Below are 22,774 nucleotides of genomic sequence, written 5' to 3'. Positions count from 1 at the left end.
CTATTCTGTAAGGGGTTTACATCAGAGAAAAATAAGGGGTTAGTCTTATTATTCTAACTTAAAAACATCAGTGCCGTGACCTCTGTCTTGAGGTGAGGCACACCCAGGCCAGAGCAATGCTTCTTAGCTCCTCCCTTCTGTAAGACGGAGGACCCTTCAGATCAGGGACTTATTTGCCCTTGAATTGTAAGGCGATGAGCTGTCCCTGCCTCTGTACCACCCTGTCATCCACCCAAAACAGTAAATTGGATCATTTTTATTTTATTTTGTGTGTGTGTGTGTGTGTGTGTGTGATTCTGGAGATTGAACCCAGAAGCCTTCTACCTCTGAACTACACCTCCGGCTCTATTTTATTTTTATTTTGAAACAGGGCTCACTAGGTGGATGAGAGCCTCACTACTTGCTGAGGCTATCCTCAAATCTGCAAGCATCCTGTCTCTGCCTCCCAAGTACTAGGATTACAGGCATGCACCTCCATGCCTGGCAGATCGTATCAATAAATGTCATAGGCTCACCCTATTTGGTCCCTGATCCTGTGTTAGCCCTCCTTGTCTCCAACCATCATGATGGCCTCCTGACTAGTCAGGCCTCTGTTTAGTTTATATTCCCTTGAATCCACCCACCACACGACCTCCATGTAATCTACATAGGGTGTAAATCTAGTGCTTTAATTCAAGCACTCAAGCCCGTCCCTATCCGCCGTCATACAACCAAGCTCCTGTCAAACGAGGCCTCCCTGGTTTAGCTCCTGCTTTATTTTCAGTCTCGCAGGTCACATTTTCCCTGTGCCACACCTTCTGTCACAGCCACATGAGACCCTGATGGAGCCCTGAATAGAGAAGAGCCCAGAACCATGCGCGTAGCACGGGACTGGCCATAGCAAGCAGACACAGCAGCCCCATCCACCCCACAGCACCGCACCCAGACGGCAGGATCGCGCCCTCCACCTTCCAAGCAGGGTTAACTTATGGAGTACCTTTATTTTTCTGTCCTCAGCTCTACAGTAGGGATAATAAAATGAGCCCCTGCAAGCCACCATCTGTGGCTGAAGGCTGTCATGAGAATCAAGCAAGATGATAATTGAAAAAGTGCTTTGAAACTGCCAGGCGCCAGTCGGGCCCCGGGGCTTCCACGTGGCCATCGCGGCTCCCTGGGCCCGCTGGGAGCCGCTCAGCACTCGGCGCGGTGCACGTGCCTGCGAGCAGGCCGGCGTACTGGCCGCGACACTGGCCTCTTTCCTCGGCATTTTTCTAAAGGGACTCGGGCGAAGGAAATGTCTAGGAATAGACAATCTTCCTAAACTCCCCCGAAATAACTTCAGTGGAAACAATTGTGGTAACGTTCATTCTGCTGTTATTGTTTCTGTCCACGGCAATATGGGAAAAAACCTCCCGGCATTTCCAACTCAACTGGGAATCGGCTGGACTTCCAGAGGCCTGGAAACAAAGGAATTGTGCTTCAGGGCCGCTCTGGGTGTTCATGGCCCGCGAGCTCCGAAGACAATCCCAGGGCTTGTGTAGAGCTCGCTCTTCCTCTCCTTCCCTTTGGGGACATGCTTGCTTGGGGCCTTTGCATTTTCCCATGGATAGCTTTGGGGGTCGTTGGGAAGGGAGCTTTTGTAACTGCACTTGGTATCTAGAGTCCCATGCAGTTCAACACACGGCCCAGAACCTGCAGTAATGCTTTGCCACCCACACCGATGCAGTCTGCACCCTCCGGAAGCCCCGACCACACGTTCCTGGTGCCACCTGCATACAGGTGACCCGTCCCAAGGCCTGGTCATAGGCCCCTCACCTTTCTGCCTCCCTGCTGCTCCTCTTGCTGGTCTGTCCTCTTCAAAGAAATCACAGAGCACCAGCCCCCTGACTCCCGAGGCCCCCAGCAACCCCCGCCGCCCCCCCCAAGGCAAAGTCTGATGCCCTGGACTCTTTCTTTACACCCTCACCTGTTTTCATCATCCTCTACCCCCTAATGAGCGCCTCAAATTTCCCAGGACAACCCTATTTTCCTGTCATTTATCCTTTCAACAGCCTCAGCTTGTGGCTTGTTAATTGTCTGACTAAATGTGACGTGTTTTTTTTTTACTTTTCTAAAACAAAAAACAAAAAACCTGATCGACCCTTTTGTTCCTATGTCTGGCTCACATTACGTGAAGAACAATTTCCTTCTTGCGTCTGCATCCTGCCCTAAGTACCCTCCTCACCACCTCTCTGCTTCTTAAGTTTTTCATCCCTCAGAACCTCTTTCTTTTATGAACCCTTTTTTTCTAAGAAGTGCTCTCAACTCCTCGGCTGGAACATTCTGGAATCCTTGCTTTCTCGGAACATGGTGCCTTGTCTCATTGCTCCTCACACTTGGATGGGCGTAGGAATAGCAGTCGGGTCTGGGTAACATGCAGATTCCAATTTAGGAGGATGAGGGTGAGCCACAGACTTCTCCATCTCCAGTCGGCTCTTGGGGGATGCTGCTGCTGCTGCTGCTCATGGTCTCGGGGCCACACACTGAGTAGTAGGCCCATGACAGGTCCCCAAATTTTGCCGTTTACTGAAATCTCATGAGTGTTTTTAAAGAGATTGATACTACTCTTCCACCCCCAGACCTTCTGATCTTATTGACATGGGGTACAGTCCAGGAACTGGGATTTTTAAAGCCTCCCCTACGTGATTATAATGCATAAAGTGTGGGAACCACTGTGTTACTGTATTTAGCAAATCTAGCTAAGCCTGCTGTTTATTTCGTCTGTGCTTACATTGTCTCCCTTGATAGACCATGGTCCCCTCTCAGGCAGGACCTGGTCAACTTTTGTTTTGTTTTGTTTTGTTTTGTTATTACATTTTTTATTATTATTAATCAACTGACCAGTTGAATTTTAGGACCTTAGATGCTCTTTTGATGGTTAACAAGTTTTAGTACAGCACATATTGCTGACAGGGACCCATAGTAGATGTTGAGGGAAATAAAAATGAGGAGATCTTAGATCTTTTCAGAGCATAGTGAAATCTACCCTGTCCTAGATATGGCTACGGGGGGCCTGTAAGGATGGTTTCTGGAGCTGCGGATATGTTTTCTCGTCTTCTCTGACCCCAAAGAGGAAAAAATTCTTCTGGCTTGCTTATTTTTTTTTTTTTCCTTTTGGTCTGAGGCAGAGTTTCTCAACATGACCATCCTGTAGACTTACCTGGGGAGCTTTTAAAATCTCTGGTGCCGGGCTGTACATCGGGGGCTGGGGGGAGCCGGGGCATCAGGAAGTTCGCAGGCTCTCCACGACAGCCAATGAGTAGCCATAGCTGGGCTGAAAGCCACTGACCTCAGGTTTCTGTTGATTTTAATGTAAATACAATCCACTTCTCCTACAGGGAGAATGAGTTTCCCAGGTCCTTCCCTGAAAGCAGAAGAGGGGAGAGTCTGAGGATACCGAGCACCCCTTGAATGTGAGACACCACCACTGGGTGAGGGAAGGGCCCCGAGGGGAGCTTTCTCCTGCAGAGCACACTTGGCCTCCTAGCAGGTCTCCAGAGCAGGGTCAGCAAACTCCCGACCTGCCACCAAATCCAGCCCTCGGCAGTCTTTATAAATAAAGTTTTATTGGAACACAGCCAGGCTTTGAGAGCTGCTTTTGCTATATGACAGCAAATTGAATGGTTGTGACAAAGACCATCTGACCTGCAGACACTAAAATGTTGAGTATTTGGTCCTTTATAGGAAAATTTTGCCAACCCCTCTTATAGAGGGGAGATCCTGCATCGACTCGTAACTACAGTTTATGTATTGACACTGGGGTTTGAACCCAGTGTCAATTGGGACTGGGGATTGAACCCAGGGTCACGCCACCACTGAGCTACAGCTCAGCCCTTTGTATTTTTTGTTCTGAAACAAGGTCTCTCTAGGTTGCTGAAAGTCTCACTAAGTTGCTGAGGCTGCTTGAGACCATGATCCTCCCATCTCAGCCTTGCAAGTGCTGGGGTCACAGGCGTGTGCTGCCACATCTAACACTGGGCATTATTTAAACCACTTTTTCAACTCTTTGGGGGTTGTGGGGGTGCTTAAAGTAGAATGTCCTGATGAATGTGGAGAATACATCCTGTTTGGGTCAAGATATGGGTCTCCTCACTGAGCCCTTGGGTGGTGGGCGTGGCGGCGCTACTACAGACTGCCGCGTTCTGGTTCCGAGCCGTCTCTCTGGAGTGTGCTACCCCAGTGTGCCACACGTCTAGTATAATCTTCTCTGTGGACCACAGTGTCAGAGGATTGAAAACAAATCATTAAAACCTGATAAACTCAAGGGACAGCTTTACTGAGTTACTAAACTCAAGGGAATGGCTTTATTCCTGCTCAAGGACAAGGGATTCTGGGGAGAGGCAGCAGAAGGCCGGGACTCTGGAGACAGAGAGGAGAGGGGCGGCAGGGGAGCTGCACATGGCAGAGCCAGGGAGGCAGGGAGCAGAGGAGGCCAGAGGCGCCGGGAGGCCAAGCTTCAATATCCTGAGTCCAGGCTCTTGGATTCTCCTCCATTCCTTCTTAAGCCGCCACCGTGGCCCTGAAAGTAGGTCACATCACTGTCTGCTCTGGCGACATGGAGGGAAATAGATACCAAGTAGGTCACGGAGCTGCTGTTGCCTACTGAGCCTGCCCCATTCAAGTCGCTCCATAAAGACCCTTTATGTGAGTTTGAGGCCAGCCTGGTCAACATAGTGACCCCCATCTAAAAAAAATAAATAAGTAAACAGTATAAATAAATAATATCAATAAATGACAGAGAATCCTTAACAGCCTGCATGCGGACCACAGGTCAGCCAGGCTTTCTGGGAATGAGCCAGGTAATTGAATTTCTGAAATGATAGATTTTACTGTAGTCAGAGAGAAAGGTATACCCCATGTTCTTGAAGTATCTGGATTCACTAAAAAAAAAAAAAGAAAATTCAAGTTGGAGGCAGTTATTTCATTTACTAAAGATACTTGAAACAGGAACTTATAATTTCCTAGTACAATAAAACACTGCTCCACGCAGAATTTTTTTTTTTTTTTTGCATGCAAACATCTTTTTAGGAACTAAAAATCTATTGATTTCTTAGCTTTCTTCCTAATTGGAAACTTCCATAAGACCTTATACCATTGATTGATTGATTTAATTTATTTATTTTGAGATGAGATTTCACTATATCGCCTAGGCTATTCTTAAACTCCTGGGCTCAAGCAATCCTCCAACCTCAATCTTCTAAGTAGCTGAGACTAAAGTTGTGTGTGCCACCACACCTGCAGCCAATTTAGATCTTATAATTTTAAATTTCCATAAGTTCCTAATTTTTTTTATTTGGGGGCGGGGACTGGAGATTGAATTTAGGGGCATGCTACTTCTGAGCTATATTCCCAGCCCTTTTTTATTTTTCGGTTTTTGGAACAGTGTTTCCCTGGGTTGCTCAGAGTCTTGCTTTGTTGCTGAGGCTATCCTTGAATCTATGATCCTCCTGTCTCAGCCTCCCAAGTACTGGGATTATGGGTATGTACCATCATACCCTGTTCGTTTTTAAAATTTGGACAACATACTTGCAGGGAGGTCTATTATCTTCCCATACTACTGATTATACTAACATTTGGCCTGACAGCACAGCTATTTGAGTCTTACTTTGGAAGGAGGGAGCCGGAATAAAAAGAGGCCCAGCATAGCCCAGTTATAGTGATAACGGGAACTGATGCTGTTGATGCCATAACTGTCTGTGGAGTGATCGTCCAGTGTGAGTGGGGCTGACCCAGCTCACACCCTGTTTAAAACTGTTGGTCATTCATTCATTCATTTTCTCATTCCATTGACTAGCATTTGTTGAATGCCTGCTATGTGACCTTGCTATGCAAAGTTACAGGCTTGATTTCTTGCCAGAGAAATGGGACTTTGGGGTTTGTGGGCAGGTACTGGTTGGTATTGGGTCTTATAACTGTCCCTCTTAAGAGCTTTGTACAATCGTTCGATCCTGAGCCTCCTGGGAATAGGCTTTGGCATTAGAGGACTCTGAGTTGACACCTCCATTCCAGCCCTTGCTGTATTTCTCTAGACTTGCTGTTTAATCTCTCCAGTACCTCCCCTTTCCTCACCTGTAGTGGATGGATTGTAACAATGCCTTTCAGGACTGCCGTAAGGTTTAAATTAGTTAATGCGTGTGAAGCTCTTAACTTGGTATCTGCCTCTTCAATGGCCATCACCGTTACTGTCACTGTGATAGGTCATATCCATGCAGACATCGTTTAGCTCGTCCTATGGTTGGGAGACTTTCTGGATGTCTTCCAGGAGAGTGGAATTCCTCGCTCAGTAGAAGGGGGTATTTATCGGGCAGGACTGAATGGGAAGGAAGGAGTTTGCCGGCTGGCTTCCCCTCATTGTTGGGCTGGCTCCTCCACATGTGACCCAGCTCTGGGGTGCCTGAACCTTGTATTACCATCTCCTTTTTCTTTATCTTCTTGGCACCCTATGGTGGCCCGGAAGGTAGCTGCTGAAAACAGCCAAGGGGTGTAGCAGGCAGGTTTCATCCAAACTGCTCTTCCTTTTCTTCTCAACTCTCTTTTGTCCATCAGCTGGAAGGTATCCATCAAGCATCCCGTAACATGTGAGGTGACTCCAGAGGTGAAGCTAAGTGCTCTGGCAGGGAAGGTAGGACCCTTTGGAGTTGCTGGAGTCCCAGAGTCTGTGCCCAGGCTTTGGTGCTGGCTGCAACTTGCCTTTATCCCCAGCCCTGCATTCTAGAATCAGTGACCATAATCCACCACTCAGTGGGACCCCGGTTGGTGCCTGACTCCTGGTCCCAGTTTGGGCTAGCCTGCCTCCTTGAACACAGGCACCCAACCATCTCTCTGCACTGCCAGAATGGAACTCCAGGTCTCCCTGCCCTGGCTTCTGTGACCTGCATGATTTCTCCTGACATTCCAGATGTATTCTTCCCCTTGTGGCCACTGACATCCCCACATCCAGTCATCTTAACTTTTCATCCAATAAACAACGAATGGAGACCAATAGTATCTAAGGCACTGGGCTAGACACTGGGACATAGAGGTACAGGAAGAATGGCTCCAAGCTCCTGGAAGTTTGTATGGCTTCGCTGGGGAGAAAAACATAAGCAACTACCCAGACTGTTAGGACCACGGGATGGAGCTCTAAGAAGTTTGTCTGCTGTGCTGTGTAACTAGAGGGCCTCAGCTCTCTGAAGCTGGATACCCTTGGATTCTTCTCTCTGAGAGCTGTCTGGCCTTAAGCACTTCTTGATTTGTGTGCAGTGAATCTGTATTCCAGAACTGGCCAGGTGCGTTCCTATACGTCATCTCCTTCGGTTTCCAACACCTCACCTAATCCTCACAATGAAAGGAAGATATTAGCCTCTCCATTTTAAGCAGAGAAACTGAGGCTTAGCCAGGGGTGGGAGCAGAGCCTTGTCTGCTGCCTTGTGCCTGGGGCTTGCTCAGCAGAAGTGAGCTGTTAGTTACAAACTGAGGAGCCACTGCACAACCGTGGTGTCATTGTCACTGTGCAGGCCAGTGAGCGGCCACCTTGCTTCCCAGAGATCATACAGGCTGGCCATGAACTTCATCTTTTCTGTTTAACTCAAGGAGAAAGAGTGCTAGACATCACTAAGCACTGGGGCTTATGATTAGAGGTTGAGGGGTGATACCACCAGCTTTTTGCAAAGCAGGAGATCATTACCTGGTTGCAGACCATAGACTATAGGTCCCGAGACCCTGGGTCACCTGAGGATGCTCTTGGTCTATAGTGGGTAGAATGACCTGGGATGGCCCAAATCTGGCTTATCCAGGGCCAATGGTCATCTTACCTTTGCACCCAGTAAACAACTGTGGAGCCCAACAGTATCTAATGCTCCATGCCAGACACTGGGACCCAGAGGCACAGGAAAAGTGGCTCTGAGCTCCTGGAAGTTTATGTGGATTGGCTGGGGAGGTAAACATGTAAGCAACTACCCAAACTGTTTAGACCATGGGATGGAGCGCTAAGAAGTTTGCCCCACTGTGCTGCATAACTAAGTAGATTCCTTTGTGTGGGAATCAGGCTCAACTTTGCTGGGCAATACAACTGTGCTAATGGCAAAGACTGGATTTTGGGGTGAACAGAAGTGGGAAGATAGTCCAGGTTGAGGGACAACCTGGAGTGAGGGACATGTGTTTTGGGGAGGGGTGGCAGGCACCAGGAGGCCAGGCGAGCAGCTGACCATTCTCAAGACTCCTCCAAACCCCAGGGCAGGCGCCTGGGCCCTGGCCCCCAGCCCAGCGCTCCTTCTGCTGCATTTCCATAAATAGAAGTTGCAAGTGGTTCTGGAGGCCAGTGGGGGATGGAAGCAGGGCCTGAGCTTTTCCTCTGGGTGGGCTGATTTGGACACAGGCCAGGGGAGGGGCCTGGAGAGAGCCAGAGCTTGCCTTTCCTGCCAGGCAGGCTGTGATCATGCCATGCATCCTGGCCTTCGACTCTGTCACCCCAGCCCTGCTGCGCTGAAGCCCAGGACCTGGTCCCTGAGCCCCAGCGCGAGCACTCTGACCTCCCCAGTCAAGCATAACGCACCAGGAGCCAGGTGGCCATGTAGGGTACTCTCTCCTCTTGAAGGGCAACCTGCAGGAAACTTAGACATTGCAAAAAAGAAAAAGAAAAAAGGAAGAGGAGGCGGAGGAGGAGAGTCACTTCACCTTGTGGGTGAAGGGTACGCCAAGGGCAATGGCCAGATGCAGCTGTCTGGCCTCTGCTGTTTGGGCAGCGGGATGGGTCAGCTGCAGGACCCGTCTCAGGGCAAGGCCGCTGCAGGCTGAGCTGCAGAGGGCCTGGCAGTTGGCACAGGACTTACTTTCCTGTGGCCTGGGAAGGCAATGACAGTGTTAGGAGCGCTGGCAGTGAGGGCCATGTGGTTATGGGTCAATGAGTGGCCACTATTTGGTCACCAAACTGATTATATTTGTGCCAGTTGCCCAAGAAAGGTAACGTAGTGGCCAGAATGGGAGACTTTATGAGCAAACGACTGAAAAATGCCCTGTGCCCTCTTCAAAAGTAAAACCCAACTGAAACCAGTCGTGACTTCACAAGGAGAGAAGGTATTTGGATGTATGTGTATACTTGATGCCAGGAGGTCATGGCTCCTGCCGTGGTCTGTGACTTAGGCCAACACAGCCAAGAGTTTCTCCATGGGTTTGTAGCAAAATGAGAGAAACAGTGGATTCACCTTTGTTTGGCAATTAGATTCAAGGGAAAATGATAACTGCTCGTCAGAATTACTCCTGAGCCGGGCGTGGTGGCGCACACTTGTAATCCCTGCGTTTGGGAGGCGGAGACAGGAGTATCGCACAGGTTCAAAGCCAGCCGCACTGGCTTAAGAGACCCTGTTTCCAAATATAAAAAAAAAAAAAGTATAAAATAGGTCTGGGAGTGTAGCCCGGAGGTAGAAGGGCTCCCAGGAACCCCAGTACCACCAAAAACAAAAACAAAAAAACAAACAAAAGAAAGAACTACTCTGAAACCTCCTCGATTGCCCATGGAGTTCGGCATACTTGCTTTGTGGTACATACTACATGCACACTACATACTACATGTGCTACATGCATGTACATGTATCATGTATGTTCTGTTGTGAGAGAACTTAAGCCCACGTGGAAGCCGCATGGCATTCTTCCCAAAGTCTATGGAGGTGCATCTGAGGAAGTAAGACAAGCAAGTTACCAAGAGACACTGTTAGAGTGTTTCCTGAGATCGTGTAGTGAGTTCTTCCTTGAGCTGAAGTTAATCCATCGAAAAAGATTGCCTTTACTTTTAAGTTATTTCCTTTATGAACCAATAATAATAGGCAATGGGATGTCCTTAGATTAAAAAAAAAACAATTTTCCAGTTTTCATTTTTCTGGTTTATGAAATTTAAAATGTTGGTCTGCTAATCTAGGCCTTTATTTTAAAAAAAAACTATACTTTTTGATTATTGAAATAAACAGAGAAGAAATAATATATTTAATTTTTTTTTCTCAGCCTTGAATCTTTCTGACCTGTTCAACCCAGTCATCCTGGCTTGGCTCAAGTGTCAGGCCTTTTGTTTTGTTTGTTTTGTTTTTTGTTTTTTTGTGGCATTGGGAACTGAATTTAGGAGCATTCTACCTCAAAGATGTACTCTTCAGCCTTATTTTGTTCTTTATTTTGAAACAGGGTCTCACTGATTTGCTGAGGGTGGCCCCAAGTCTGCAATCCTCCTGCCTCTGCCTCCCAAGTTCTAGGATTACAGGCCTGTGCCACCGCTGCACTAGGCATGACAGGCCTCTTCTGATCCTCCCGTCCAAAGCATTATCTGCTTCATTTTTTTCCCTTTTAGCACATTTGTCTCTTTAAATTATCTCTTTCTTTTTCGTTGGATCCTGTTGCCTCTCATCTCCCTCTTATAGAGAGTAGAAGTTCTTTATCTATGGCCCAAGTCACTGTTAAATCCATAGACCCTAAGAGGGCTCCTGGCATCTTGCAAGCCTTAGCAAAAACACGTTGCCTGCATGAACAAAAGCGCCATTGGTCCTTGGCAGGGGATCATATTTTGCCCTCTTGTCTCCCCAGCACTGACACCATTCCTGTTACCATAGGTTCTCAGTCAAGCCTGGAGGAGAATCCTTCTCCTCCAGCCCTTCTTGTCTGTGCTGACACTCAGCTTCCTAAATGCCCTTGAGCTGCCCAGTCCAGCAGCCCAGCCCTGCTGGTCTTTGTAGGTGCATCACTCCCCATTTCTCTTGTGTTAGAAACAGCCCGCCAGCTGAGGATGCTGCCCCCACCCTGGGCATGCAGGGCCTTTTGCTGACCTTCTGCTGTCTAATGGGTTTGCAGAAAGGCCTGCCGATATGGGAGACACCCCCACCCGGCCCCGAGAACCTCTTGCAAATTGCCACTCCATTGGATGGGTGTCCTGAGATGGGAGGAGACATGGGGAGTGTCCAGCCAGGCTGGGGGCTGGAGTTGGTTGTCCAAGTAGAGAAGGCTGAGGTTGCACTGAGCTTTCTTTGATGCCCTTAGAATATTCTACACACACCCTAGGAGTTCAGAAAGCAGTGGTTGGTTGGTTGACACAGGGTGAATGCATTCTAGGATGATGTTTTGAGGGTCTGAAGCTGCTGCTCCTCAGCAGGCTCAGGGGGGACCAAGGACAGAAATGAGGTAGAAGGTTTGGGTTGCAGGGCTCTCCTGTCCTGGAAGTGCCAGTAGCATGGGCTATTCCTGGGCCAGGAAATCAAAGTGCCTCATACATCCAGTCATCTTGTTTACTACTCTTAATAATCCATTGTGATAGGAATTCAGTTCTCCTTTATCATGGCCCTTCTCTTACTGAGGAGTATAGAGGCATAAATAAGGTATCTATCCAGGCACCCACAGTAAGTGGCATTGATGATTTAAACCAAACTGTTTGACTCCCAGTCTCTGCTTGGGCAACCACTAAATCTGCATTGCCCCCAACCCAGGCTTCTATACGTGTGCATGAGCATGCTGAAGGCCACTCATGTGAGGCCTTAGAGAAATCGCCCCCTCCCCAGGGGGCCGCAGCTGGGACTCTAAGCCTGGCCAGCAGTATGGTGTGGCAGAGGGTCCCCCCTTCAGGCCCCCAGATGTCCTACCACTTCCCAAAGCCTGATGACTACTGGTTTCTGTGATGGGCCACATCAAGTATACTCCAAAGGGGCACAATCCAGGCTGTTAAAGTATGCCTCCTTGCCACTGCCCAGGCCCTGCCCCTCTTAGCTGCTGTTCACTTAGGAGCCTCTGTCTGCTTGGAAGAGCAACTGTAGGCACCCCTTCCACATGGCTCCCTGCATCCCGCCTGTGACTTCCTTCAGGGCTCAGGCAGTGAGACCTTTTGGTTCTGCCCTCTCAGGGCCCTATAGACTTCTTTGAGATGAGCAAGGGCCTGTTTTTCGGTGTTGGTGGAACACAGCAGAATCACAAGATGTAGTGGTGTCCCCCAAGTATCTGTGGGCCCCTCTATTGGAGCCAGTTGCTGCTTCTCTTCCTAGGGTGGTCTTTGAGCTTCCCCCAGTACATACGTCTATTCACAAATGTGCCTGCCTCTCAAGGACTGTCATTCTTCCTTGGGGCCAGAGTATAAGTGTCTCTTTGTCCTCTTGAGTTTGTTTCACTGTATTCTCAAGGATTGGGGTCTTTATTACAGATATACCACTCAGTTAGGGACCAGAGAATCCTGGTCATCTGCATTTCAGCTTGCCTGAGCAATTTTGAGGGGCTGATAACAGAAGCTGTCCTTTCCTGTGGTCAGTTATACCTCTCAAATTTCTTGGGTCTCTTTATGCCTCTGGTCTGTAAGCCATTTCCTTATTCAAAAGTGCTTTCAAGACCCATAGAAATGTCTCTTGTGTGGGAATAGAAAGTATCTATTGCCCCAGTCCCATTCCTGTGTGACTGTTCCAGTGAGCCATAGGCATACCATTGGAGGCTGGGTGATGTGTGTGCAGGATACCTCTGGATTGTTGGTCCTGGACTCATTACCTGAACAAAGCCTCAGCCCCTTGATCTCATGTGATCTTCAGCAGAGTCATAGCCAACCCTCCCACACATGTACACACCTCTCCAAACAGCCCTGGTTGCAAAATGGCAGACTGAGAATGGTAGCAGCCACTTACTAATTATCCCCCCTTTTTGTTAACACCATGTAATATAGAAACAACCTCTTAACATTTGCTAATTGATTCTTATTTCCTGTACTTTGCATCAGTAACCTCACCTGTTTATCTGTTTGTTTTTCTGTTCATTCAGAAATTAACAAATAACTATCCTCTGTACAATGGATTCTTCCTGACATGGCTACTCATGGGGGATAGGAAGGAGGGGGTACTGGTTGCTTCTCATGACTTTGTGGAAATGGTATCAGCCACCAAACCTTGAGTTGTATCATGTTGAATTCTTTAGGGCTTTTCTTTTTTGGTCTCAAATGATAGAAACCCAACTAAAAATATCTTAAAGATAAGAGAAGCATTTATTGGCTCATAGTATCAAAGGAAAGCTTCATAGTCCAGTTGAAGGAGCTAGGAAGGGCAAATATTTTCATCCTTATTTTACACAACAACAACAACAACAACAAAAAAAAAGGGCCGCATGAGATAGCTGTCTAGCATTACCCAGGTTCCACAGCAGTCTGGGACCCAGGTCACCTAGAGGGTATGTGTGGTTTATTAGCCAGGACTCTTTTGGCTGTTACAGTAAAACATGAAACCTGAAGAAAAAAAGGGGAGGAAGTATTGCCTTAGAGACTCTGTGTTAATTTCCTTTCCGTTACTGTAACAGTACTAGAAGTGATCAACTGATGAGAAGGTTGGTTGTGGCTTGTGGAATTGGAGGTTTTGACCTATGATGGGTTGGACCTGTCCCTTTCGGGCCTGTGGGATGGCAGCACATCATGGCGGAGGAAGTCCATTCCCCTCACAACGAGGTATGAACAAGGAAAGAAGAAGAGACGTCCCGTCATCCCACTGGACTGCCCTCTTGAAGCCACCTCCTAATAGCACCAAGCTGGAGACCAACCTTTAATACATGGGCCTTTGGGGTCATGCAAGATCCAATACTTGGGCCTTTGGGGACATACAAGATCCAACACTTGGGCCTTTGGGGACATGTAAGATCCCAAAGTATAGCAGCATCCAGGAATGTCTTGTGCATTCCTGTGGCCCAGCTCTGCATGCACAGCCCTGCCTGGACCCTGTGTGGATGCCATGGGCTCTCAACCAGGAGTTTACCAGGTGCAAAATACTCATGTGGCATTTCCAGGGGTCCTGGACTCCACTAAGACCTGTCCAGTGTGCCTGAGTTACTCCCACTTCTGGAAAGCCCTCCCTCTCACTGTGGAGCAAGCATGCAGTTGGTCAAGGGCTAGGCCCACACTGCAGGACACACACTAAGAGAAGGCTGGTGACGGGGCGGGCATCGGAGGTCTCAGAGCAGCCTCTGGGTCTCTTCCCTGTCTTCTTTTATCTGTGTTTTTATATCAGAGCTCCAGCTAAGGTATTGTTTTTTAAAGGGTCTCTGCTGATTAAAAACAAATAAATTAAAAGAAAAATTAGAAAACCATGCATTTTAAACACGGGCGAGCCTGCCTGCCCCCCACCCTTTTTTCTGAAACAGGTCAGTTTCTCTGAATAGCCATGCAGTCTACAGATTCCAGGAATTTTAGAAACATTACCTGTTTATTTCTGCTTGGACGTGACCCGCACATCCTGCCCATGCGGAGGGAGGCTTTGGTAGGATAACTTCTTAGAAGCTATGAAAAAACATGACCCCCAGCAGGAGGAAGCCTCTGCTATTAAGACAAGCTTATCGTCAGAGAAGCTCTGCTAGGTTTTTATGGCCCTTTGAGTTGCCAAGTGCCACGGTTTCTTTGTATCGTTTGCCCCTCGGGATGTCACCTCAAGCTGGGCCAGGGATGGTGGGAGTCTGCGGAGCCCTGACCTGCAGCCTGTGGACTTGGCCTCTGGATCTGCCTCCGCCTGGAAGCATCCCGCTGATTCTTCTGTGCTGGGCTATTTATGAGGCTCTCTATGCCCAGTCACCTGAAAAGTTCTAGAGAGAAGGAAAACGTTAGTGTCATAAGCTGGGCGTGGTGGCGCACGCTTGTAATCCCCGCGCTTGGGAGGCTGAGACAGGAGGATGGTGCAGATTCGAAGCCAGCCTCAGCTAATTAGTGAGGCTCTCAGCAACTTAATGAGACCCTGTTTCCAAATAAAATATAAAAAGGGTCTGGGAGTATAGCCCGGATGTAGAAAGCCTCTGGGTTCCACCCCCAGTACCACACACACACAAAAAAAATATTAGTGTCAATATTTTTTTTAATTTTTTACGGGTACATTGTAACTATGATATTGAGATTCAGTGATACATTCATACATGTACATAGACTTATGTGGTGGTACACACCTGTAATCTCAGTACTTGGGAGGCTAAGACAAGAGGATCACAGGTTCAAGGACAGCCTCAGCAATAGAGAGACTCACAGGAACATAGAAAGACCCTGTTTAAAAGCACCACCAACAAAAAATAAAGTAAAAAGGACTGGGGCTGTAGCTCAGAGGTAGAATGCCCCTTGGTTTAATCCCCAGTACCACAAAAATAAAAATAGTCATTTGATTGGTTTTCTTCCCCAGACTTTCCCTTTCCCTACCCATCTCACTCTCCAGATCCCTCTTCACTACTCTGCTGGTCCCCTAATTTTTATGAAGTTTCTTTCCTCTCCTTTTTTCCTCTCTAGCTTCTACATGTGTGTGTGTGTGGGGGGAATGCTGCCCTTGATTTTTTTGCATCTTGCTAATCTTACTAGCAGGATGTTCTCCAATTCCATCCATTTTCCTGCAAGTCACACAATTATTATTATTGTTGTTATTGTTGTTGTTGTTGTTGTTGTTGTTGTTATTATTATTATTATCATTATTAGGCTGAACCAAAGTCCCCCTTTTTTTTTGGTGGTGGTACTGGGGTTCCTGGAAACCCTTCTACCTCTGGGCTACACTCCCAGACCTATTTTTATACTTTTTAAATTTGAAAACAGGGTCTTTTTTTGTTTGTTTGTTTATTTATTTATTTATTTATTTATTTATTTATTTATTTTGGTGGTACTGGGGTTCCTGGAAGCCCTTCTACCCCTCCGGGCTACACTCCCAGACCTATTTTTATACTATTTTATTTGGAAACAGGTCTCTTAAGCCAGCACGGCTGGCTTCGAACCAGCGCGATTCTCCTGTCTCCGCCTCCCAAGCGCAGGGATTACAAGCGTGCACCACCACGCCCGGCTCAAAGTCCATTTTGTGGCTCTGCCACACATTCTTTATTCCTCTGTTGATGGACACCTAGCCAGATCCCAAAAGTGTCCACTGGATTCGATAGGCATTCTCGAGAGGGACAGGAGCCTGGCAGGGCCCATGCACGCACTCATGAAGGCTAGAGAGGCCAGGGCAGAGTCGCTGGCCGGGTGCGGTGGGGTGTCGGCACGGGCAGAGAAGAGCCAGCCTGGCCCGGCGCCTATCTCGGGCTCCCCCTGCTTCTGCCACTCCCTCTTCTGGGCTGGGATCCTCAGCCCTCTTCTCCAGCCCCAGCATTTCCTGGTCCCACCGTTTGATAATCAAGGCACGTGTTAAATTCCGTTGGTCTGGGAGGAACTTGACACACCAGGAGGAAGACTTTCTTGTATAATGCTTTCTTCCTTTTTCAAAAGCTGGCATGTGGGAAAGAGAAAGATCACAGACGTATGGGAGAGTTGGGCTGGGGTGATTTCTCTTGGACCCAGGTTCATGGCAGCGGCCAGAGGTCAAAGATCATGGGAATACCAGGAAAATCTTCCTTGATGCTTAAGTGGGTGTGGGTTCCATGAAGCTGTAGGCTGGGGACTTGAGCTCTGTGGGGCACTTTTAAACCTCACTGAGGCAAGTGGGAGTGGAATCTGACTGGCTCAGCAGCATGCTCATAGGGCAGAGGGCAGGGTGCTGGGCAGCTGGAGTACACCCTTTAGTGGGGTGGAGGGGGAAGTATCGGGGGTGGGGTAATACCTCATTACTACAGACTCAGCCCCGCCAGGTAATCTGAGCCCAAAGCTATGCTTTGGGGTCCATGAGGTGGGGGGTGGGGGGTCTGTGGCCCCAGCTGAGGCCTAGGAGTTCCTTCAAGGTTGCCACTGCTACTACCACGCCTGCCAATATTTCAGCAGAGCCCTTGTTCAGTAGAGCAGCTCTGGCCCAAAGGAGGCTCTGGTTCCCTCCTTCCCCCTTGCCTTTTCTTCTTTCTCCAGCAAATATTTATCATCTACTATGTGCCAAGAACTCTTCCAATGCTGAGTGGCATCATGGTCAATGAGATCAATGGGTCCTTGACCTCTCGGAACTCATCTCTGGGGGTGGGTAGGGTTGGGGGGCTCCCCTCTCCCCGGTGACCAGGCAACTAGAAGCAGCAGTAGCAGCCTGTGCATCTGCCCAGCCTGGGGTCTGCAGAGCTCAGATGTCTCCGCACTCCCTGTCCCTCCAGCTATGCTGATGTCAGGGCTGGGGTCACAGGCATTGTCCCCAGAGGCAGGTGCGCCCTCTGGGAGCCAGCCTCATACCCTGCCTGCTCTCCAGAGACTCAAGTGCTTTTTCTCAAGTAGGCAGAAGCACCATGAGAGAGGAAGCCTAGACAGCATAGTTAAGTGTTGTGGATTTTATGGGGGACTGTAAGACCACCCACACCAAGCTAAAAGTCTCTGGCATGAGCCTGGCATCCAGTTTCTGGGGGTAAAACCTCAAGGTTCTGCTGAAGTATACATGGGAGCTGGTAGCACTTGCTTACTAAGGACTATCAGGCAGACTCAGGGCAACCCATGTATTACCCATGTATCAGGGCTCCAAAGGGCCACCTGGAGTCAGTGGGTGGTGTGAACGGCACCGGTGGGGGCTGCAGAGGGTGGCAGTTTGGCAGACGCAGGGCCATGAACCCGTGTGAGAAGGAATGGGGAAACGAGGTGCATGTGATCTCCCAGGGCTGCCAGAACAAGTTACCACAACTGAGTGGCTTAAGGCCACACAAATGTGTTGTCTCTCAATGGAGGAGGCTAGAACCATCGAGATGTCCCAAGCTCTAGGGGAGACTCCTTCCTGACTCTGGCCAGCATCGGGTGGCTCCAGCAGCCCCAGGAGTTCTTGGTATTCCAGTCTCTGCCACCATTGTCCCGGGGCCTTCTCCCTCCACATCTACTGTCTATCTGTCTGCCTGTCTGTCTGTCTATCTCTCTCTGAAACTCCTTCTTCTAATGTCACTAGTCATTGAATTGAGGGCCCAACCTAGTCTCACTCGATCTCTTCTTGATTCCATTCTCAAAGACTCAGTTTCCAAAGAAAATCAGAGTCACGGGTACCAGGGATTAGGACCTCCATAGATCTTTGTGGAGGATACAATTCTACCTACTGCGATTCTCCTTACTGGAGAGGGCTAGGAATATGGCCCAGCTTAGGCCCCCAGAACACCTGGTCCTCCTGCTCCCCCATGGTGCAGGCAGGCCTTTGTGAGTGGCCATGACAGTGACAGCCTTGGATGACAGCTGAAGGTTGTAGCACCCTCTCCTCCTCTTTCTTGCCCCTGCAGAATGCCGGAGGGCTCAGCTCAGGCATCATGTCCTCCATGAAGCCTCCCTGGTGTCTCCCAAGCAGACCTTCCAGGTCCTTCCTCTCTGCTGTTCAACTTCTACAATGGCAGGCACATGGCACGCTTCAGCTTCTTCTGTGTAGCCTTGAGCCCTTCTGGAGCGGGGACTAGGCCTTACTCACACCGTCTCCATCGAATGCACTGGCACACGCCCGGCCCTCAGTATTTGTTGAGTGAAGAACAACCAAGGACGGAGGGACGGGTGGATGGATGGTAACAATTACTTTAGCACAGAGTACTTCCTGACCACCCACCCTGCCCCTGCTTCTCTCCTCCCCGGCCCTGCCTTGTTTTGGTATTATAAACATTACTCTTTGTCGCAGAGACTTGTGTGCTTATTGGCCCTCTCCCTCCCCTAGAATGTGCGCTCTATGGGAACAGGCACTTTGCCTCCTTTTTCAGTACTGTATTCACACAGTGGGTAGATGCATGGACGGTGGGTGGCTATTGGGATGGGTGGAGGGTGCGCTGATGGATGATGGGTGTGTATCCGGGGCCAATGGAGATTTGCTGCCGTATCACGGCGGCAGCTGGTCTCAAAGCCACCAGCACATCTGCTCCCTGCTAGGTATGTTTGCTTTGTCCTCTCTTCCCCTACTTAATGCCCGGAGACTTGCAATTTATTTTCTCTAGCTGCCATCTTAGGACAGGGCCCTTGCACTCCCAGCCTGAGATGATTAACTGTCTGGAGCTGAAGTTCTAGAGCCAGAGCTCTGCGGGGGGCTGCCCTTAATCCCTGGGAAACACCCACCGCACCAGGCTGTGAGATCGGGCTGTGAGATCGCAGCCTCGGCCTGCCCCAGCACAGGCTGATTTCACGCTACAGGCGTCTGCAACCAGAGCAATCGTGCGCTGCCCTCGGTGCTGCATGTCCACCTGCGTGGACCTCGGTGTGTGCCGGTGCGTGCGCATCTCACGTGAGCTCTGCCAGCACAGCACGTAGGAGGAGCATTCTCCCTCCTCCCTGGAGAGCCTTGGTTTATAGAATCTACTTGTCTCCCACTTAGTTAGAGAAAGTGGTCAGAGGTTAGATAGGGGGGGAACTGCTGTCAGGTCTCAGAGCCAAGGGGAGAATAGTCTCCTCTCAGAGAGGAGCAGGCAGGGCCTGGTGGCAGTCCAGGGTGGTGACCATAGGCACCAGGAGCCACAGGGAAGGGGGCTCCTACCTGGACTGCCACCCTTATGGGTGCTTTCTGAGCAGAAAGTGGGCAGATTTATTGAGCAAAGAATTAGAACTAAGACTACTGGACACTCTTAAAGGATGATTCTGATGAGTTGGTTAATCCCCCACTGTCCACTGGAGGGATAGATCCTGTCTGAAAGGTGGGAGGGCCTGTGGTCTAAAGCTGAATGCCATCTGCTCTGACCAGCCCACCAGGAGCACTGCTGAGGCTTCCTTCTAGATTCCTTTTTAGTTACTCTTGCTGTGGGGGACCCTAGTCTGGGACGTGTGACCCTGCCAGCCCTGGCTTACAGGTCACATTTGAGGATAACTGTTTGCTGGAGATGAAATGAGTGACCAGAGGTACTTCTCATTGTGGTTGAATGATCTCTTCTGAGTTCCGGGGGCAAGTTATGGTCTGTGCTGACCTGTGCCTGGAGGGCAGTTCCCCACTGCAGTGGGGGAGGGTCCAGGATGTGGGTCAGAGCCCAGGACTCTGAGGCCAGGACCAAGGAGGCTGGCACCTCCCGGCTCATGTTGTGCCAAGTTCTGCGGGCAGCTCGGTCTGTCCAGTCTCAGAGCTGAGATCCCGGTCTGCGCCAGCCAGCTCGGGAGGGAGCCTCGGCTTCCTGTCCATTGTCTACTTGGGGCACACCCAGTGTGTTCCTGAAGTGACCTGGAGAGGTTGGGAGGGAGGGAAAGAGGGAGGGAGGGAGGGAGGGAGGGAAGGGGGCCAGCCGGGAGCTTGGTCAGGGTGGGAGAGGGGAAATGAGAAGGGAAGACTTGGTGTTTTTCCTTGTTTGTGTTTTGTATTAAGGAAAACAAATAATATCCTTTGAGAAAACCATTAAACAAAGCATATCCCAAGGCGCCAGAGGCCCATTGTGGCTGCCTGGAGCCCGGAATTCATTCATGGCTTTTTGGCCAGATCGTTGGAGGCAAGAAAGACGGAGGTAGAAGGGAAGGATTGTCATTACAATATAGCTTGAATCTTTCCCTCCCTAGACTCAATAGGTATCTGGACCAAGTGGCCAAAACTCCATGGTCCCTGTGTCCTTCTTACCTGTGACCCTCCCATTATCCTGCTGAGAAACTCTCCCAAACTGGCCAGTCCCAGCAATGTCCCCACCCCTCTCTGGGTTAGGGGCCAAACCCTGTGAAGACAGGCCATGGGGCCCTTACTTTGGAGTGCTAATTTAGAGGGCTGGCGTGCCCCTCACGGGGGTCAGGGCTGCAGCCCACAGATCTGCCGTCTCTAGTTCACTGCATGGCCTCTCTGGGCCCTGCTCTCCCTGCCTGCAAAGTGAGGGTTGGACCGTAAAGGAGACCCGCTGACCGCTCTCTAGCAGTCCCAGCTCTGTGGCTCCTCTTTTATCCTGGAGCCATACCAGGCTTATGGGATCTGCATCAGGGTCTGTGCTCAGGTATCTCAGGCTCAGGCCAGACCAGAGACCTGGGGACCCTTTATTCCACCCCAGGAATGGTACGGCTCTGCCGTGTCCCACCACAACAGGTTCTCGCAGTGTTAGGGGAGGCAGTGAGAAGGCAGAAAGAACAGAACTGCCCATCACCCCAGTTTTTGCAAATCATTCTGCCAGGACCTGGCATTTGGCAGGATCACCCCTGCCTTATAGGTAGAGGGTCTCTCTCCAACCTTGATATCGGTGTATAAATAGTTGTCATGAGGACAGTGTGTCAAAGACCATCCTTCGGATCTTCCCCATGCCCCTTTTGGAGTTTAAAAAGGAATGAAGTTATTTGTATGTTTTTCCTAATATTTCCCAAGCTATATAAGAAGAAGAGCTGGGGTAAAAAAAAAAATCATACAGGAGAGCCTGGTTTAGGATTAGGAGACACTTTTCCTCTGGTCAAGACTCAGAGTAGACCTGCTTCATCTCCTGGTTCTCTCAACAATCCAGAGCAAAAGGTAGTAACATTCCCCTTTTGTTAGGAAATTGGAGAGTGAAGAATGAGCCGTCGCCATCCTCTAGCCAGTAACTTTGTACCTGGTTTCTCTGGGGGCCGGGGGGCACGCTCAGCCCCATGGATCTGCCCCCAAGCACGGGCTAGGTGGGGGGCTGACAACCCTGCCTTCACCGCTTGCTTTTTGCAAAAACTTGAAATGTTCTCTCAGCTCTCTGGACCTGAGCATCGTCACCTGTACTTGGGGACTTGGATATAATGAATTCTAAGGTTCCCTTGGTTCCCCCTGTTTGAATCTGGAATTCCAGCATCCTCACCTGGTGAGAAACTCATTACACCTAAGCCTTGTGTTTCCTGGTTTGGTGGCCAGTGTCTGGTCGCTCCCCTCTTCCAGTTAGCACTGACCCAGACATTCTCTGCTGTCCTGCAGAAGTATTCACACCTTCCTCTCTCCCATGTCACAGGGCTACCACCCGATGCCCCATGAAGTGGAGATTGCGCACACCAAGAAGCTGTTCCGGAGGAGGAGAAATGATCGGAGGTAGGAGAGACCACTGTGAGCATCTTCGTTTCCTGCGTTGGCGCCTGTGGCTACACGGTCACCGGCTGAGCCCTACGAGTTGAGATTGGCGGCATGGTGGGCCTGGGTGCCAGCCGGGGATTCCCTTATGGCATCAGCGATTCCATTCCTGTCCTTGGCCCAGGGACTGGGTCCCTGTGGGCATCCAGCAGAGGGCCCACCGCCCCACTTTTCTTCTTGGGGGCAGGCAGTGCCGAGGCTGTGCAAGTCACAAGTTCTCATTCCAGCTGCTCAAGGCACAGGACCAGCTAGTTGTGTGTTTTGGGACGTGGCCTCCAGGAGGCTCCCGGAGCTCACGTGTCTGAAGGTTTCCATCTTACCCTCTCCCTGTCCTCTGGGAGTTATCCCTGTGAGCGTTGCCTGTGCTTTGACAGACAAGCACAGGTCAGCAACGGCATATGCTGTAGCTCCCGATGCCTGGGGAAGAGAACCAGGCTCTCCCTTGGAGCTTAGAGTCCTGGGTGATAACCAGAGGACAGGAAAGGAATGGCGAGGCGGCCCTGGATAGGAACAAGCAACTGGGACTGGCCATCCAGGAAATGCATGCATGTATTATCCACACGGCTTTCTTATATGCAAAGGCCTTCCTGATTGAGTTTAAGGGAGACAATCCAGGTGTAGAACAATATTTGTCATGTGCGACCATTTGTGCAAAAGGGTGAGTCAGAGAGTGTATTTTTTTGCTCGAATGTGCATAAATTATTTCTGGATGGGAATCCAAAAAAAGAAAGAAAGAACAAAAAGGCTTATGCCTGAGGAATTAAAATGATGTGTTCCCCTGTATGGAATTTATTCTTAGATAAAGGAGATGGCTCGTGGTTTTACCTTTAATGAACAGAGAATGTTCTCTGAGAGACAAGAAACAGCCAGCTGACATCCCTGACTCAGAAAACTAGGAGTGTTGCCCTCAAGCTACACAACCACCTCCTGCAGGCTGGGTGCTGGGGCGT

General features: G+C 49.6%; 1 protein-coding gene across 5 annotated transcripts in view; it reads left to right on the top strand.

Annotated features, from left to right (window-relative positions):
* CTIF (cap binding complex dependent translation initiation factor) overlaps positions 1-22,774 on the top strand; it is a gene marked incomplete at both ends in the record, with an annotated part of 236,827 nt that overhangs the window by 59,445 nt on the left and 154,608 nt on the right. For all 5 annotated transcript variants that reach the window (XM_080714534.1, XM_080714533.1, XM_080714532.1 and 2 more), the window contains one exon: positions 21,709-21,785. In XM_080714534.1, the coding sequence (XP_080570660.1) occupies positions 21,709-21,785 (77 nt within the window). The remainder of the gene's footprint in view (positions 1-21,708; positions 21,786-22,774) is intronic.

The sequence above is a fragment of the Muscardinus avellanarius genome (assembly GCF_963383645.1).
Source record: "Muscardinus avellanarius genome assembly, chromosome: 17".
Lineage (NCBI taxonomy): Eukaryota > Metazoa > Chordata > Mammalia > Rodentia > Gliridae > Muscardinus > Muscardinus avellanarius.
This window is presented reverse-complemented; position numbering and strand designations above follow the sequence as displayed.